At 55.1% G+C, this 18,445-nt stretch overlaps 4 protein-coding genes across 4 annotated transcripts; 2 read left to right on the top strand and 2 right to left on the bottom strand.

Annotated features, from left to right (window-relative positions):
* Positions 1-704: 704 nt before the first annotated feature.
* On the bottom strand, positions 705-2,987 carry GLRG_11373 (HSF-type DNA-binding protein; the record flags this gene model as incomplete). Its single annotated transcript, XM_008102057.1, has 7 exons — positions 705-1,159; positions 1,270-1,468; positions 1,552-2,454; positions 2,507-2,647; positions 2,708-2,780; positions 2,840-2,856; positions 2,931-2,987. The coding sequence occupies 7 exons, from the start codon at positions 2,985-2,987 to the stop codon at positions 705-707; spliced, it is 1,845 nt and encodes a 614-aa protein (XP_008100248.1).
* An 8,598-nt stretch (positions 2,988-11,585) lies between these two features.
* On the top strand, positions 11,586-12,115 carry GLRG_11372 (uncharacterized protein; the record flags this gene model as incomplete). Its single annotated transcript, XM_008102056.1, has 2 exons — positions 11,586-11,696; positions 11,759-12,115. The coding sequence occupies 2 exons, from the start codon at positions 11,586-11,588 to the stop codon at positions 12,113-12,115; spliced, it is 468 nt and encodes a 155-aa protein (XP_008100247.1).
* Positions 12,116-13,526: 1,411 nt separating this feature from the next.
* GLRG_11371 (eIF4-gamma/eIF5/eIF2-epsilon) lies at positions 13,527-15,855 on the top strand (the record flags this gene model as incomplete). The annotated part of the gene is made up of 3 exons (XM_008102055.1): positions 13,527-13,625; positions 13,712-13,768; positions 13,828-15,855. 3 exons carry the CDS (start codon positions 13,527-13,529, stop codon positions 15,853-15,855), a joined length of 2,184 nt encoding a protein of 727 aa, XP_008100246.1.
* Positions 15,856-16,503: 648 nt separating this feature from the next.
* GLRG_11370 (tat pathway signal sequence) lies at positions 16,504-18,445 on the bottom strand (the record flags this gene model as incomplete). The annotated part of the gene is made up of 2 exons (XM_008102054.1): positions 16,504-18,209; positions 18,292-18,445. 2 exons carry the CDS (start codon positions 18,443-18,445, stop codon positions 16,504-16,506), a joined length of 1,860 nt encoding a protein of 619 aa, XP_008100245.1.

Raw genomic sequence — 18,445 nt, 5'->3', positions numbered from 1 at the left:
GGCAGTGTGCTGCTGCAGGTAGTATAGTCTAGGTACTGTGCTTATGCTGGCTGCAGGCCGGTCTGGGCGGTCCGCGTTGACAGCAACGCGAGCGACTTTGGTCACTGTCAAAAGCTTCACTTTCCCACTGACCGATGCCTGTCTGCTCTTCTCTCCGATCTAGGTGCGCCCCGTGGTAATGTTTATTCATGACGAGCTCATGTCTCTTGTAGATGACAGCACTTCTCCTTTTCAAATTCGCCTCATACCGTATACCTTCCTCCGTGGTTCATGGGTGCGAACCAAAAAGACTCCATCAACTCCGATCACGAAATCCAAACAAAAACGAGGCCGAGTAGCCATCTCGGGCCCATGTTCTCCCGTCGTCATCCATGCCGGCACCGGTGGGGCGACATGTCCTCTTGTCTCGGGACATCGTCAGTCGCTTCCCATCGGCCAACCCATGCTGGTGGCCAAGCAAAACCCAAGAAAAAGTCGACGACAACCCTCCTTTTCATTCGACATATGTCGAAGTCGACCACTTGTCGTTTCCTACTTCGCGGAAAAATGATATTGTAAAAATAATGTAAAAATCTCTCAGCAGGCCAATAATGCGCATATTCTACGCCTGCCGACCAAGGCGCCGATCTGGGCGCAACTCATTACCCTGTCTGCAGCCAGCAATGCTATATATACCACGGCTCCATCGTTCAGAAGGGTTTGTTTTAAGCGTATCCACTTTGGGGCCCGTACAACCTCTGCCGCTTCTCTGGCCGGTCATCGCCGACGAGGTGGTCGGGCACACGCATCTGCTGCATCCCAGGCGTCATGTTCTGAAACGTTGGTCGTTGGGCTGAGGTTGGCGTAATGACCATTTGGGCCGTGTTCGCCATGGGATATCCCGTCTCGATATTGGTAACATTGGGGGACGGTTGGTGTATTTGTCCGGGTGAATGCCAGGAGGCCGTTGTCGCAGGGGATTGGCCTGGCGTCGAGTCAAACTTGACCTGGGGATTCATCGGTGGCACGCTCATTGTGTTGTTGGAATGAAGCTGTGCCGCTCCGTGGCCGACGGCGAGCTCATCCGGTGGTGCATTCTTCAGGAGGTGAGGGACATGCTTTCGGAGAATGCGCAGCATACCATCCTTGGTGAACGGCTTCGCCAACACATCGTTAAGGCCTGTCAAGTATTCTTCGTCAACGACTGTCGGGGGGAGGAACAGAGGGGATGGCGCAAGGAGGAAGGGGGGGGAGAGGGGGGGGGGGGGGGAAGAAAAAAAAAAAACTCACTCCAGTTAAAGTAGTGGCTAATGTCTTCAGGTCGAATGTTTGAGGTCATGGCGACAACAGGAACATCGGGGTGGACCTCGCGGATCAACTGCGTCGCAGACACACCGTCCATTTGCGGCATGACAATATCCATGAAAATCAGGTCAAAGTGTCCTGACGGTACTTCTTTACACCTATTGACGGCGTCGATGCCGTTTTCCTATACGAGCCGATTAGCTAGTTGCTCCGATTGGATATTACCTCCCATCACAACCTGCCGGTATTGGGACAAAGGCGACTTACAGCTAGTTCTACGATGCACTCCATTTGTGTCAGGAACTTGGAACCGATCCTAGAGCACGTCCTGTCGTCCTCGACCAGATACACCCTCGGCTTCTTCGAACCCCAAAGACCCTTATCATTCGAAGGCTGCCGTTGCGGCACGGCCGCGGCCGCGGCCGCGGTAGCCACAGCTGCAGCCGCAGAGGCCGGCGTGGCAGGCCCGGGTTCCGGTTTGACGACGGGCTGGGCCTGGAAGTCGTTCATCGGCAAAGAGTTCAAGGTGTAAGGGATATTGTTGAAGTGGTCCTGGGACAATGGGTCGATGCCTACATTTTCGCCCACGGGATAGACGAGGTGACGCATATTCATGTGCTCAGCAAGCATGGGTGGGATCCCAGTGTTTCCGGGCTGGAACATGAGGGAAGAGGCGGAATCTGGCGGCGAGCTTTGCGCATACATGCCGTTCAGTCTCTCGAGCTCTCGGTCCACCATGCTGTTCGTCGTTACGCTGGAGAGGAGCTCCCTAGCCCGTCGAAGCTCGGGGGCTTGATCGTCGATAGCACCTCCGTTCATCTGCGGGTTCTGGCCATGGTACCTGGGCCCTCTCATCCTGTCCTCGGCGTGCGACATGTAGTTGAGCAACTCGTGTTGTGACTGTCGCTGGGCGTCGATTATCTTGTGCATTGTGTGGACCTCGTGGACAAGCGTCTTGTTTGTTCGCGACATCTCGGCTACTTGCTCTTGCAGCGCCTGCACCTGCTGCTGTTGCGCAAAGAGGGTCTCTTGGAGTAGGTTGATCGACTGGTTAGTGGTGAATTGATCTTCTGTCTGTTGCGACTTCCTCTGTGCGGGAGCCTTTCGCCTGATGTTGTCCAAGTTGTCCTTTCTATCAGCACGGAAGGCCGAGTGCTTGAACTCCCAGGCCTGCATATCATTGTCAGCTCGCGGCGTTGGCTAGCAGCAACCATGTTCCTACCTGCTTGCCGTATGGCGACTCGTTGTTCTCATCATTACGTCGCAGCTTGTGGAAATCGTATTTGTTCAGCTGCCGAACGAAACTTGAGAAATTGCTGTGCTTGAAGTGTTTCGGGAGAATATCGTTGGTGAATTTATCCGTCTGCGAGCGGATCAGTGTCTGGTCACATCTTTTGAGCGCAAAATTGTAGCTGCGACGCACCTCCAAAATGACGAAGGTGTCACCCTCATTTCCCCATCTCACAATATTCGCATAGGCACGGTCTTCCAGCATCCTGTCACAAAAGCATTAGCCACAGGCCACTTTGGGCATGCATCGAGAGGGTCTTCGAACTTGTATAGTTTGCGGACCTGCGCGCGGACAGTTAGCAAAGACGACGTCACCAACGCCCTGCGTTCACGGAGCGAGCATGCGTTGGGCTTACAAAATCGCTGGAATTGCTGCCGCCGCCCTGGGCGGCGACGGTGTCGGGTTCGGGCATGATGAGCGCCGGGATGAAGAATCGGGCTCGGGGGAGGATCCGCGAGCCTCAGATCAGTCCAGCAACGTAGGCGAAGTCTTTGAAGGTATGCAGTTGTCGACGACACAGCTAGGCACCAAGAGTGTGCCTTCCGAGTTAGTTGCACGACAAGTCAACGGAATCGCTCGGCAAGAGTGCTTGTTGGTCGGCAGGTTGCTGCAGAATGATTTGTGGAAGTCCAAATGGGTCTAAGGATTCTAGATCGAAAGAAGCAGGAGGCGACAAGGAGCCAATCTCCACCGCAGCTTTCGCAGCAATGTGGCCGTATCCGGTTGCGGTCGGCTGGGGGAATGGAAGCTAAGATGGGCAGTGGCAGTGGTGAATCTAAGACAGCAGAGGCAGCGAAAATTATCGAATCGTCAAATATGCCCGGATCGGTAGGTAAGATTCGATAGGGTCGAGGGAAGGGGCTGTCGCGAAAAAAAGAGGTCGGCAGCTCAATTGGGCTGAGGAGTGAGGTTTTGCAGAATCGGAGGTTGTTAAGAGGACGAGATCTGAGAAACCGAAAAGCGACGCAGGGCACCAGATGGATGGATGGATGACAAGCCCGACGTGCGTGGAGCAACAAGGTCTGGCTGGTGCTTGTGTGCTTGTGTGCTGGTTCTGATTTTCGGTCGCCGCTCACTACTGCTGACTGAATTGGATTGGTTCGAACTGCGTACGGACTGGACCCGGTCGACGAGGGGGTATGGAGACGCGGACGGACAGGGAGGGGTGGGGAGTAGGCCAGTATGAGGGGGGGTGTGGTGACTTGGAGGGGAGGGACCCAACAGGGGACGGGGTTAATTGGATATGCTTGGTTGCTTGCCCCGCTTTGGTGGTGATGTGGGAGGAGGAGGGAGAGGATGAGAATGAGGTGCTGCCGGTCGTTGAGCGGTGATAGTATATGCAATGTACCTCTGCGGTGCAGTAATTACTTGGAAGTTGACGTGCAAAGGTGGTGATGGTGATGGTGATGGTGGTAGTGGTGGTGGTGGTGGTGAGCGCAGCGCGGTGCTGTTGCAAGTAGCTGCGAAAAGCGAAGAACGCTCCACTATGATTGGGGCGCCGCACGGTGGGTAAATTGTTCCTAGGTATATTGGTGTGTTGCCCGCCGTTCGCGCGCGAGTTGTTGGCGCCGTCGCTGCCGCTGCCGCTGCCAGTACAGTCCCAGTCGTTGATGGAGAGGTGAGGTGAGGTGGCTGGCGGGATCCCCCCCCCTGCTTACTTATTCCCAAAAGAGTATGCACCTCAGATCATGACCTGAGATTTGACCCCATGCAAGATGAAAGGAACAAAAGCGAGAATGGGGAAGGTGTGATTTTTTTATTAAAATGAATAAAAGGAAGAAGAAGAAGAAGAAGAAGAGAGGGGAGGACCTTGGATGCAGGCCACAAGACACAAATGACGGTCACTGGAGGCCGGGATCCAAGGAGGGGGGCACGAGACAAGATGATGAAGGGTAGTGGTATTCGTACTTGCGCGTAGCAATGTGCGAATGGATCAGGGTCGATGCAATAGAACCTTGTTTAAAAAAGATTAAAATAAAAAAGGAGTCGATGGAGAGAAAGCTGCATAGCGGGAGCTTCGCTCTGGAGCATTGCACTGCTCGCGCTTATTGGGGTCCAATTCTGCAACTCTGCTCCTGCAAGATACGAAGGATGCTGATTATGTGCTAATATTATTCTTCTTGGCCAGAGAGTTGTCTGCTTCCGGCCGTGTGGGGAGGCAGGACCGGGGTTGCTAAATGTAATGTGCGTTCTGGATTTCCACACAGGCAGACAACAGAATTTGATTGATTCATGTAGTTGCCTTGCTTGCTTGCTTGCTTGCTTGCTTGCTTGCTTGTTTGCTTGCTAGCTTCGAGCCTACTGCATCTGTGTCAGCTGAACTTCTCTTGCTTTTTAGTCTATATCCGGATTCCGAAATCCAAACCACTCTTGCCCGCGGTACGAAAGGAAGGGAATAGGCGGGTGCGGCGACCGTGGGGCGGCGCGCGGGAAGCGACCGTGTGAGCCACAACGCGGGCGGTTTTGGGTTTTCGGGACGGAGAAGAATGCGAATGTGATTGCGACGGAGGCCAAGGTGGAACTCGCGACGGGCTGGATGCCTGCTACCTTGGTTGGAGAAGGTCACAATTCGAGGAAAATGAGAGACACATTGCCTTGGAGCCCCGGTCCTGGTCGGGCGCTAGTCGTCGTCAAAGGGTGAAATAGTCGAGGTTACAGTTCTTGGCTCCACCGTCACGCTGGGAAAAGAAAAGTAGTTTCCGCCTCGTGGATCAGGCCCTTTCCTTTTACTCCCGTTTGGTCCTGCCATTCGTCGGTCCCTGGCGTGGCCAACCCTCATCCTAGAGTAGGCAGCTGGGCGCGGGCCCACATCAGATCCGTGTAGGAAACAATGACCTCATACTGTCCTCGTCAAGCAAACTATACGGTGTGGCGTACAAGGCGGCTACGGCAGGTACGTACCGCCCTCATCCTACCTACCTGTATATACCGTCATCAGGCTAGCTGCGCTGCCGCCGTTCGCCGTTGTGACTGCTCCTGGCTGAACAGTCTCTGTCCACGAACTACCTCGGTACTCCAGCACAACATGCACTCCCCTCTGATCTGGAGTGGAATTATGGTGTAAAACGTGCCTACTACGGTATGTACGAAGGAGGTGGTGGCTTACATACCTCTAAACCTCTTACCTACCTTGAGTAGTAGTACATTGTACATTTTGTATGTAAACGTCGAATCAGGTATCCACCGCTCTCTCACCCTCGACGTCTCGATCTTCCACCACAATGCGTACAACGGACATTTTGCATCCGGCAGGTGGCGAGACGCAAACTCGTCCGACACTCACGACCGAAACTCCCCTCCTGACGGCTCACAAAGAAGCGAGCTTCGACACTTCCATAAAACACTACGCCTAGCATACAAATATCTCCGCATCGCTACTACCCACCGCATCCCCGTCTCGTCTCGTCTCGTCTCGTCTGTAGGGTATAGAATACTACGTGAACGGACGCATACGTTAGGTCGACGACATGCGCCCCCAGAGCTTCCATACTACCCGAGTTAAAACCATGGCCCCAAGACTTTTGGCCCAACTCTCTACATACACCACTACACCACCAGCTTTAATTCCAAACTGCCCATCTGTCCGGGATGGGGAAGGGACGGAATGGAATGCTCTTTGCCCTGGACCCTGGATTTTACCGTTTTGCCGCGACCCGAATACACCTCGACTCCTATGACGAACCCACCAGACGAGCAGGTATCCATATACTACAAAACTAGCACTACACTAGCACGCGAGACAAGCAGGGAGCCAGAGACACGCCAGACCCTCGGGGTGGGCACCGCGCCCCAGAAGAGATTCCAGCGAATAAACTAACTGAATGCCACACCGTACACGAAGTAGCTATTCTCTGTCTCTGTCTAGCATATCACGCGTTGCACAAGTGCCTAATCAATACCCTCTACAGATACATAACACAACATGCTATGTGGGCAGCCAGAAACACGCACGCACGCACACACACATACACATACACTGCCTGGCATGGTTATCATCTGTCCCGCCGAGTCGCCGCACATATAGACCGAGGCTATCCAATACCCTCCGATTTCCATGCCGATAAAGGACCCTATGGTGCGGGGACGCAATGGTTCAGAGGAACCCTCAGACAATCCACCAATCCACCGAGGCCCCTTGGTGACCTTAGTACAGTGTACTGTGTAATAGCCTGCCTGTCAACAGTCTTCGGTTGTCATTCGAGTGGATGACGGTGTGAACCAATGTGGGCTTGACACCCCCGACTGTCAGTGTCACGGCGTAATGGTGGCCTGTCGATGGCCTGCCGTCTTGCCGTCCTAACCACAGTAACCATGGTGCGCTGGAGACCAAGATAGCAACAATTCGCGATGGCCACCGACCTCCTGGTTGGCCAGCCTTGATTAACTGGATCTTCCCAGGACCGTTCCCAAAACGGAACCCATTGGAAGTTGGGCGCTACCACAACCTAACAGTTGGTTCGGCCGTTCGGCCTCCCTCGGCCATCCTCCCACCTGAAGACGGCGCGTGCTCACCGGCCCCCCGACGATGAGACGGGGGTGGGTGGCTGATCGGCGCCGACTAACCACACTCACCACGCAGTAGACAACACGGAACATCACGACATGATAGTAAGGCTGCGGCGCAACGACGCAAGAGGAGCACGCGGCTGACAAGTGGCATGCGAAACCAATCGACTTGGATTTTTTGACCTTGACCCTTGAATCTTTTGAGAATGCCACGCAACTCGGCTCATGTTGGACCGGCAGGGCTCAATGACCGGGCACAGTACAGAGGACTTTCGGTTCGAACCGATTTCCAAGGGAAGCTTCTATGTTTCCGATAATTCAGACGGACACACAGCAGCGTGTTGCCCCAGTCGTTTGCGGAGAATCGCGCCGTGTCCCCCCTTATGCAGACAATGCAAGGGACTCTCGGGAAGCAATGTGTTGGCCGGAGCGAGCAAATCTCTTCAGGGTTGCATACGGATACAGCTGCCGTCACTGAAGAAGGCCTTTTGCAGTCCCAGGTCGAATCCGAAACGGACAGGATTCCATCCGGCGCCGAGATCGACAAGACGAGAGAGCCAAGAAAGTTGAACGGAACTACAGTAGGTAGTGCCAAGGACTCAGGATTGTCCATCCCAAGGTACGTATCCAGGGCGGTCAAGAGGGTAGGTATGCATGTATGTACCTACTCCCTCCTTCGCACCTTCGTAGGTAACACAGGCCATACCGAACTTATGTCCTCCTAGGGGTCTGGGGCTGATACGCCTGAAATTAAAGCAAAGAAGCTTTGTCGCGACCCTGAATCCGTCGTCATCATTCAACGTCTGAGTGGGAGGCTGCACCAAGATGGCACGCACGCTTTTCTGATGGAGGAGGCTGAAGTAGCCAGGTTTTGCAAAAAGGAACTCTCCCTCCTCCAAACTGGCCTGTCCCCATCGACACAGTGACGCCGGCCCCAGTATGACGCAACTGAGGGGACGCTGCCAGTGCTGCACGGGTCACACACACATACCAAGGCCCACACGGCAATCTTGGCGCCAAGGGCCAGGGTCCGTGAGATCTCCCGATGAGGGGGGAGATTCGGATTTTGGGCAAGAGGGAAAATGACGAGGGCGGGACGGTAAGATTTTTCGGGCGTCAGGTGAGTGAGAGGCTAACCCCGGTTCACTCCATCGCAGCTCCTGGGGGGATGATCCCAATGGGCGAAACTGTAGCACAGACGTGCGATCAGGGGGGAGGGCGACTTCCTGAGCAGAGGTCCGTTTTGACCCAGGCCCCTTAGCTGGCAGCAAAGTCGGATATTTCCCTGTCTGTCTGTCTGGCTGGCTGGCTGGCTGCCTCCTAATAATACCTGGTAGAGAGGGTCTGCTCTCCAACTTTTCTTTTTGGGTACTTTTATTTGTTATTATTTTTTACCCCATCCACTTTCAGCTTTGCTCTGCTTCGCTTATACGAAAACGGTCCTTTCACTTGCACCGTCTCCATCTAAATAGGGAATGGAGGGAGGGAGCATAAGTAGAAGATCTGCACTGGGCGTTTCCAACCCCAATCCGAGGCCTCCGGATCCGAAGTCCTGGCGCTTTTTTATTTTATTTCTCTCTTTCGCTTCTGACATTGTGCTCCGTCAGCTACCCTCGTCCCAGGGCTCGTGCAGCAAGACGCACGTAGCGTAGGAACCACTGGCGCGCGGAGACGACCCCTTTTGAAATGTGTACCGCATTCCCATGTTTTTCTAATTCGATGCAACGGCCCCTGACTCTGTACTGTTCTTCTGCCTTGGCCCACGGAAACATTCAAGACCGCGTGGGCCCCCCGCCCCCTCCCCCCTAGCATGGGAATCCCCCGACGTTCAACTGTAGGACTGGGACCCAAGCAAGTGGTCTAGGGAACCGTTATTCAGGCAACATGGGGCAGAGGGTTCGTGAGACAAATGATGACGGCACATAATGAATCAATCTTCTCCTCTATAGTCTCCAGTCCGACTCGGCTTCCTCCGGCGCGGCAACGACCCTGCCGCTCAACTGTGATGACCCTGAGATGGAATGGATAAAAAAGAAAGAATAAAAAGAAAAAAAGAATGAGCTTCTCATGCCAAGCAGACCCCGAGCGTCCGGGCCTTGATCGGATCAGGCCACATCACCGAGCCCTCCCTATCTCCCTCTCCCTCTCCTTTTCTCTGAACAGGGAGATTGGGGTTCTGGTTGACACATCGTGGTCCAACACTCTGTGTATAGGAGGCGTGTCTGCCGAGACATCGTATCCTGACTCGACTGCGAGCACCCACCTCGACGCCATGGAACCTTCCTTTCTTCTCTGCACTTTTGACGTGGCATGCGACTACTCTGGGGTTCCGGGTTGAGATGATCTAGGCCGGCTCGAGGCGCAAACGGGACTAGCCTGGTTATCCTTACGTGACATGGGGGTTACAGTATCACCCATATATTAGTCAACTATACGGATTGTATTGAGTATTCAGGCATGATAACCTATACTGTGTTTTTCTAACTGTGTTACTATCATTGTGTACCTGTGGGACCTTGAGGATGAATCGCCTTGAGAACCGTACCTTGGTCTATTATTCTATTCAACTGCTCGGGTGGCAGCTTGTTTGACACACGAATGCTTCTCACAAGGCATGGGAGCGAGCAGGTTGTAGGCATCCCTTACACTTCCCAGCCAGACCATGACCAAGCCTGAGAATTAAACATCGTGTCCATCCAACCCCGCTTCTTATCCCAACGAGGGCTTCCTAAATCAGTCAGTGTTGGGGCGTATGAGAAGAATCCACCCCCGGACCCGCCTTGAGCTCCTCCGCAATCTCACCCTGATCTCGTGTACCGCTGGAGGCCGTTCGCGCCCGTCAGCTGGCAACACATTCAGGCGTAGTCCGTTGTGGGGCTTCACGAACGGGGACCCGGCGAGGCAGCCCCGACGTCGGCTTTACTCGCCGGATATGGGCGCCGGCCGCCGAGGCACGGCTTCCTGCCCGTGTAGTCCGTCGTCGCTACTTCTCAAAGACACCCTGTCCAGCGTACTTGTTGGCTACGGCGACCAGCTCGGCGACTGTGAGCCAGAGGTACTCCGTCAGGATGCGGGTGTAGTCGGCGTCGCCGAGCGGGACCTCTTCAGCTCGAGCTTCACTTCTTGAAGTGCGCCCAGGTCTCGCATGAGGCCTTCCCCGAGGAAGAGGAATCCAGGGCAGTTAACTACGTGGTTGTGCCAGCATGTTTTGCGAGCCTACTCCCCTCGAATGAGAATGTGTCATCCCCCTCAAGCATGATGTGACGCTGCCGCTGCTTCGGCACGAGTTAACCGACGACCCCAGGTAATGCTATTCCCCAACATGGGCACGAGAGCTGTAGCGTGGGTGCGAGAGACTTGCGTATCCGTATTTCTTCGAGAGAACTTTGATCTAGTTGGATTGCAAGGCCGGGTATAGGAAAGGTTTTAGGACAGTCGGGAAGGGGAACGACGAGATTGGCGTTGCACGATGGGTGGGAAAGCTCAGGTGGATTGTTGAGGAAGGAGCAGGGTATTAGAGAACCCAAGGTCCTTCGTACTATAAATTTCGCAAAGGGCACGATGTGACGAGAAAGTAATGGGAGACAGCTTGCTTCTTGTGTAACAGGAATCAGCTTCCACCCCCCTGGTATAACAGATGGGCCCTGGCTTCCTACTGGTTGTGCATTTTGATATAAAATCTATCGCCAAGAATACGATATAAATAGGACAAGCAGATGGGCGGAATCACGACCAGCGTACTCGACGACACATCGGAAAGCAAACCCGGCAATAGAGGGCAGTGGGAGGTGTCAACCAGACACCGCCGTCGGCATAGGCTCCCGTTTGTGAAAGGACATACTCGGTATTTCTAAGCAACTAATACCTTGGGTAAACCGAAATAGGAGAGTTCTTTCTTTTTATATTGCTAGGCATTCAAGAACAAGGCGGCACATTAAACTTATGGGAAGAGCGGCAACGGCCCTGTTCATCTGCACCTTCCCTCCCGATCACCGATCACCTTCCTGCTTCCGCTGTCGTATTATCCAAGGCTCCCACTGACAGCCACCCCGCCTCCTTCTTTTTCACACAAGGGCTACAACACCCTTGCTGGCCGATATGATGTCTTCCATACCGGGGAAGCACAAGCGAACAGCTTCGGATCCAACAGAGTTGCCGCGGATCAAACAACCCGAGGCTGACTGAGCCTTTGCAGCTTCATCCTGCAACCGAAGCCTGAGTTCTTTCCAAGCCTAAGGCTGCCGATGATGAGAGGCCCCAGATCAGTCCTATAGGACACCTGTTGATTGCCGGCCAGTGAGTATACTTCAATCGCCCCAAATAGGTTGGGTTGATACTGATCTGACGTGTCGAGAGTTCGCTCAACGGCCACTTGTTCTCTACGTGGGTGGAAGCTGAATAGAGTTATTTGTCCACCAGCATTTGATCCCATCGAACATAATGCGGTCTATGAGGTCCTCTCAGCCAGAGGGAGGCGCCGAAATCCATCTCCAGGACACTTCAAATGTACTTTGACGCGTACAATACAGGCGGGGTCCAGCATGTCGTCTCTTTCGAGGAGAAGAGACTTGACGACTACAAGGATGCGAGCGCTTTCACGGTCTACAAGATCCTTGTATGCAATCGTGTACTAAACAGGGACGGACAGGAGATAAGATCGGAAACCAGCACTATCAGGACTTCATCTCCAAGATACCGAAGGAATACGGATGTTTGGGACGAGCAATGTACGAGTGGAAGCAGAATCCCTTCAGCTCAAGCTGTCGAGATTCTCCGGTGTGGATGCTACATACGGTTGGATGCGGCTACTACGCTGCCCGCATATGCAAAGGGCGAGATCAAACTCAGTCGGACCTATCCCATTATGCGCCATATAAGGCTGGCTTACGTGGCCTCCAGTGGTCTGCAACATCTCCGCAAATTCATGGCAGCATATTATGCTACAAGCACGACAAAACCCACAACACGCACGCTGAGTTGGTTCCGCTATTTACAAAGTATCCCGACTTTCTTCGCGACGTCATGGCACACTAGGATAATCATATTAGATTTCCTAACCCGCTTCTGTAGCCCACTACACGCTATTGCTCCGAAGGAACGGAAAGGCTGTTGGCTGCCTGATTAAGGGACTGTTGTCGACAACTGGCATGAGGGGATGTAGTGCTTGCTGTTGTAGCCGGGCGAAAGATAAGGGATAGACGAAATGCGATACCGGTAAAATTTTCAATGTGTGGTCTGTCTGGTTACCTCAAAAAAGACTCGCCGGGGACAATAGTATACATGTTACTACATGAAGTCATGAAGATAGTGACGGTGGGGGCAGAAAGCCAGCGGATAGTAATTTGCACAAATGGTATTGCGTTTTGCCGGGCTCTGTTTCCAGTTCTCCGTCTTGTTTTTTATTGTACGTGTTTTTGTTACTAGTCCACCGTCGAACTACTTTTCTCTCACGTTGCGTTCCTAACATCGACAGGTATCAGATGCTATTTTCATCTTGTCGGGATATTCAACCGGCCAATGGTGGAGCCGATCCGGGATCACGTGACTTACCACGACGGCTCACTTACACCACCACGAATATCCGCGGCAACAACTTCTTCTTGTTCTTTTCATCATCATCTACACAAGCAACTAATAGTCGAACTGACACTATTACTGCTTTACGATCGCGATCCCCTGTGATACCAACACATCTATTTGTCTTGCCTCGAAACATTCGTCCTCCGCCTTGAACTGAGGAGGTGCTTTCTCGAACCATTGCCTTTCTGTCTTCCCGAGCTTTGTTCTCGCCGCATGTGATAAGAGGGTTATAAGCAAAGTGTCTTCTACAAACTGCTTGGGAAATATTTATTTAGTGCTCTGGTCTGAGGTCTCTCTGGTCTTGGAGTTTTCATCGTCCCCCCAGGTCTCCATTTCAATCAAGAGGGCCAGTCCAGTGGGTTGCAAATGCTTATAAAATAAGCTAAACTCTTGGATAGTGCAAATATCTCTCAAATTTTCATAGTTTTGTCCGTTTCCCCCCTTTGCTTCTTTCTCCATTTGAGCTGTGAATCGTTCCACCATTTGGTCTTATATCGCACTTCATCTGCCAGCTTTACTATGTGAATATACGCAAAAAAGCATAGTGGCGGCAGATTGAGACTTAATCTCATGATATTTGTTCCAATTTATTATAAAACTGTTAGATTGGCATGGTGTGTTTCCTCCCAATCTACCCTCTACCACATGGATCTGAGTCTCGGTGTACCTAGGGCATACCGAGGCACACCGAGAGAGGGTTAGCGCACGACCCACCCCGCATCGGAACGGTTGAGTCACTCACCTTAAATTTCCAAATCCCAAGCTTGCGACTGTCTGCTTTGACTCACGACCCCGCGACCACCATACTTCATACCCCCCGAATACCGCCGCCCAATCCCCCGTCGCGATCCACCTCATCCAGACGATGTCGCAGCAAAAGGGAAAGGCCTCTGGTGCCAGCAAGGGCAAGAAGTCCGGCAAGGCTGGCGCCGATGGCAAGCGCGAGGATGTCTTGCAGGCCGTGGTGAGTTTCCAAGCGTCATTGTGGGGCAGCCGAGGTGATGGTTTGCGAGATGGCTGACCAGGTTGCTTGTCTTCGCTCAATTGCAGATCATCGCCGACTCCTTCCAAGACAGATTCGCTCCGTTCTCGGTAGAGAAGCCAAGAGTAGGTCTTTGGAAATAATTCTCGTCGACGTGCGACGCCGACTAACCGCCCGCCCGCAGTGTCTTCTACCCCTTGCAAACACGCCCCTCATCGAATACACCCTCGAATTCCTCGCCATGAACGGCGTGCAGGAGGTCTATATCTACTGTAGCTCCCACTCCGAACAGATCGAGAACTATATCAACACATCGAGATGGTCGCCCATGTCCATTCGGACCCCCTTTACGAGCCTGCAGTTCATCCGCGTCTCCGACGCCCGCTCCATTGGCGACTTCCTCCGTGACCTCGACGGACGTGGCATCATGGACGGTGACTTCATCGTTGTCCACGGCGATGTGGTCTCCAACATTTCCCTGGACGGCGTGCTGGCGGCGCACAAGGCGCGCAAGGAAGCCGCCGCGACCAACATCATGACTGTCGTCCTGCGATCGGGCGGCGCCGACGAGCACAGAACGAAGCCGAACGCCATCAACCCGGTGTTTGTGATCGACTCCAAGACGAAGCGCTGTCTGCACTACGACGAGACACATCCCATGCAGAGCGACCACTACATGACGCTCGACCCGACCGTGATCGACGAGCTGTCGACCGACTTCGAGATCCGCGGCGACCTCATCGACGCGGGCATCGACATCTGCACACCCGAGGTGCTGGCTCTGTGGTCCGAGAGTTTCGACTACGAGCTGCCTAGGAGGAATTTCCTACACGGTGTACTGAAGGACTGGGAACTCAACGGCAAGGCAATCTACGCCGAGGTCCTCGAGGACGGGTACGCTGCGCGCGCGAGCAACCTCCAAATGTACGAGTCAATCAGCAAAGACGTTCTCGGCCGCTGGACGTTTCCCTTCGTCCCAGACTGCAATATCATTCCGGGCCAGACTTACAAGATGACCAGCGGCGCGGTCTGTATAGAGGACGGGACGGTCATGGCGTCCGACAGCAAGATTTCGAAATCAATCCTGGGCCAGGGAGCCACCGTCGGTGCCGGCAGCAGAGTATCCAACAGCATCATCGGCAGGAGATGTAAGATTGGCAACAACGTTCGCATCGAGAACAGCTTCATCTGGGACGACGCAATCATTGAGGACGAAGCCATTGTGACACGCTCCATCCTCGCCGACTCTAGCGTCGTTGGCAAGGGCTGCACTGTCGACGCCGGCTCGCTCCTTTCGTATGGCGTCGTCCTGGACGAAAAGACCAAGGTGCCCGAAGCTACTGTACTCGCTGTCACCGCACATGATGGCAACCCCGTCACACCAGACACCACCCTCGTCGGGCTCAAGGGCAAGGGCTCTCGCTATGTCGACCCCGAGGCCGAGGACATGGACGACGAGGACCCCTCGACCCTCCAGCGCTCCCTCATCTACAACCTCGCCAACCTCTCCCTCTCGACCTCCACCATCTCGACCCTCTCTTCCGAAATGGACGACGACGACTCGGATGCCGGCTCGGCCACCACCCCCTTTTCCGCCGACTCTCGCAACCGCGCCGACTCGTTCGTCTCGGACGACTCCCAGGGCAAGTCGGGCTTCCACTACGACGCGGTGCACGGCCTCCTCGACGCCCTTCGCGCCGACTCGACCGATTTCGACGCGGCCAAGCTCGAATTCATGGGCCTCCGCCTCGCCAACGACGCCTCGGACGTGTCCATGCGCAAGGCCATCGCCATCGCCTTCGCCCGCCGCGCCGCGGAGCTCCTCGAGCCCGAGCACGGCGGCCTCGAGGCCCCCAAGGCCGCCGACGTGACATTCAACTCGAAAAAGGGCGCGTCCAAGTTCGTCTCCGAGGTCGGCGTCGGCGGCGGCGAGGCGGAGCAGGTCGAGTTCGTGCTCGCGCTCCAGCGCGCCCTGCTCGGCTGCCGGAACCTCGAGCACCACCGCGCCGGCGTCCTGCTGGCCGCCATGCTGCAGCAGCTGTACGGCCTGGACGTCCTCGAGGAGGAGGGCATCCTAGCCTGGTGGGAGGACGCGCGCGGCGAGGACGGTGAGGGCATGGCGGCGCTCAAGGACAAGTGCAGGGTCCTGGTCGAGTGGCTGGAGAACGCCGAGGAGGACGACTCGGACGAGGAGGAGTCGGACGACGAGTAGGTCTTTGCGTCGCGGTCCGCGTCTGGGGAGTTCTAGAGGAGGAAGGGGCAAGGTTCTTCTTGTCTTGTTTAAGGAAAAGATGGATTTGCGGTCCGTCCTCTCAATGCCTCACATTCTGCAGGGCGAGGAGACACTTTTTTGAGCAAAGAAGAAGAAAAAGAAAACAGGGTAGAGAAAGTAAAAAAGAAAGAAACAACAAGTTAAACAGTATCACGATGATGACGGGCCGTTGTCTCCGGCACGGCCGAAGACCTCTGTCTCTCTCTCTTCTTCAGCTGAAATGAACTTTGCATGCAATTGCAAGGTACTTAAAACTAAGGTATCATGATGGAAAGCATAGCCTCGGGACGCCGACCTCGCCTGCCAGTTAAGATGAAAAAGCGGACCTCTACCCTAACCCGCCTCTCCCTCTCCCTTACCGACATTTTGTGTCCTGATTTTCTTTTGATCGACCCGCCGCGATTTTGTTTCTCTCGAGCGGAATGTATGAACCCCCCTCCGCTCTGGTATATTGATACATGGTCCCACATATGGCTGAGCCCTGGGACCCCAACGTGAAGCTTTACCTGCTTTCAAAAACATATCAGTCCCACACCCAGACACGACTTAGCGCAGGTGGATTCTGATAAACACCCTAAGCCATCGCTCTCAGTAATAGTTCTGCAGGTCGCTTCCGCCGCCGCCTCCCCCGTAATTGCCGCCTCCTCCCATAGGACGTCCAGACGGGCCCGTAGGGGCGTTCGGCGGAGGGCCCTGTTGCTGCCATGCGTTGTTGGGCGGTTGGTACTGCTGTTGTTGACCATAGAAGCCGCCTTGTTGCTGCTGCTGCTGCTGCTGTTGCGGCTGCGCTGGGAGGGACGGGTAGCTGCTGTCATCATACTCAACAGGCTGGCCGTAGCCTCCTTGCTGGTTCCGCGGCTCGACGTCATCGAGCGAGCGATAGCCGTGCATACCCCGACCGCCGCGGCCGCCCTTGCCGTTGCCGCGGTGGCCTCTGCCGCCCCTGCCGCCGCCTCCGCGGTGACCGCCGCGACCTTGTCCACGGCCGCCGCCGCCGCCGCCGCCGCCGCCGCCGCCGCCTCCTCCACCTCCACCCCCTCCCGAGTGGAAGTCGCGGCGCTCGTTGCGGCCGTTGTAAGGGTTGTTGCCGTGGCGGTGGTGGTCGCGGGAGTAATCGCCGCCATCATGTTTTCGCTTAGAAGACTTGTTGGCGAAGAGCGATTCGTACTCGTCTTCGCGTGGGTCCTCGGGCTCGATGCGGAGGATCATCTTCTCGCCGACTGTCGTTTCAAAAGTCATGGCCTTATCCGCGGGTACGGGTTGCCAGTTCTGTATCTTGCCGGCGTCGACGGGGCGCGCGCCCTTGCGTAGGGCGAGGACGACGAGCGGGGCGGGGTTGTCCGTGTGGAACTTTGCTGTGGTAGGGACCGGCCGCAGACTGGCGGCCCAGATGCTGTTCTCGAAGCAGGCTGTGCCTGTGACCTCCCACTTCATCTTGCTGCCCATGCCGCCGACCTTTTCGAGTATGCTGGCAGGGCAGGGGCGCGGGCAGATGAGGATATTGTTGGCGTGGAACTTGAGCTCCTGCTCGGGCATGCCGGGCGGAATCTGCGCCAGCTTCATCAGGCGCGCCGTATCTTCCTTGCTGATCATGTAGCCCGTGAAGTATACAGTCTTCTTCACCATCAGGCGGTTCGGGCGGACGTCAGTGGGTTGCTTCGCGATCTCCTCGTTGTGGAGGTTGATCATGTGCTGCACCTCGGCAACCTCGACGACGGGATCCAACGTCGTTGACAGGTCCGCCACCTGAACGACCTCTGCTGTGATCGGACCGCGCGTACGTGTCGCGTTCATGTTCTGCTTCCGGTTGTACTCGGTCATGAAATCCCTGAACCCCTTGACGTGCTTCGGCCGGTCCTCGTAGATGCGAATCTCGTCGGCGTTCTTATACGTCTCCATAACGGCCGTCAGGAAGAGCTGTTTGAAGTGCATGGTGCTCGAAAAGTGCTGGTTCGTCGGGCTGACGGCAGGCTTGAGGCCAATCATGTCGAACTCGAGGCGTTTGCTCTGGACCATCCTCTTGATGAGCTCCCCGAACCCCCGCTCGGAGCGGCCCGTCAACAGCACGCACAGAGCGTCCTTCTGCTTGATGCTCAGCTTCACCAGCTCGACAATCTTCTCGTTCCACCAGCCATCCCACGCGCGCTTCTCCTCAGTGTCGGCCCCCTCGCCTGTCGCCGCGAGGATTCGTGAGTCGTGCCACCAGCCGCCGTTGCAGATGACGTCCTGGCTCGAGAGCACGCCGATCGTAGGACCGCTCCATAATGCGGGGTTAGGCAAGGGTGTTTTGAAGACTGCGGACAAGAGCAAAGGTTAGCCTTAGTGCTGCGATCGATGTTTGCGCGGAAGCCGCGGAGCGGGCGGGAGGAAGCATACGGGTGTTGTCAAAGTCGTAGATGTGCAGCGACTTGATGTTGCCCACGGCCGGAAGCTGCTTCGTCGCGATGCTCCATCGGCTCAGGGCAGTCGTCGTCGCAGAAGATGAGGAGTAAGCCGCCTTGGCGGAGCCATTGGCGTGTGCGGACGTCAT

This window comes from Colletotrichum graminicola (genome assembly GCF_000149035.1).
Source record: "Colletotrichum graminicola M1.001 genomic scaffold supercont1.85, whole genome shotgun sequence".
NCBI lineage: Eukaryota > Fungi > Ascomycota > Sordariomycetes > Glomerellales > Glomerellaceae > Colletotrichum > Colletotrichum graminicola.
The sequence above is the reverse complement of the archived record's forward strand: the minus strand, read 5'-3'. Positions and strand labels throughout refer to the sequence as shown.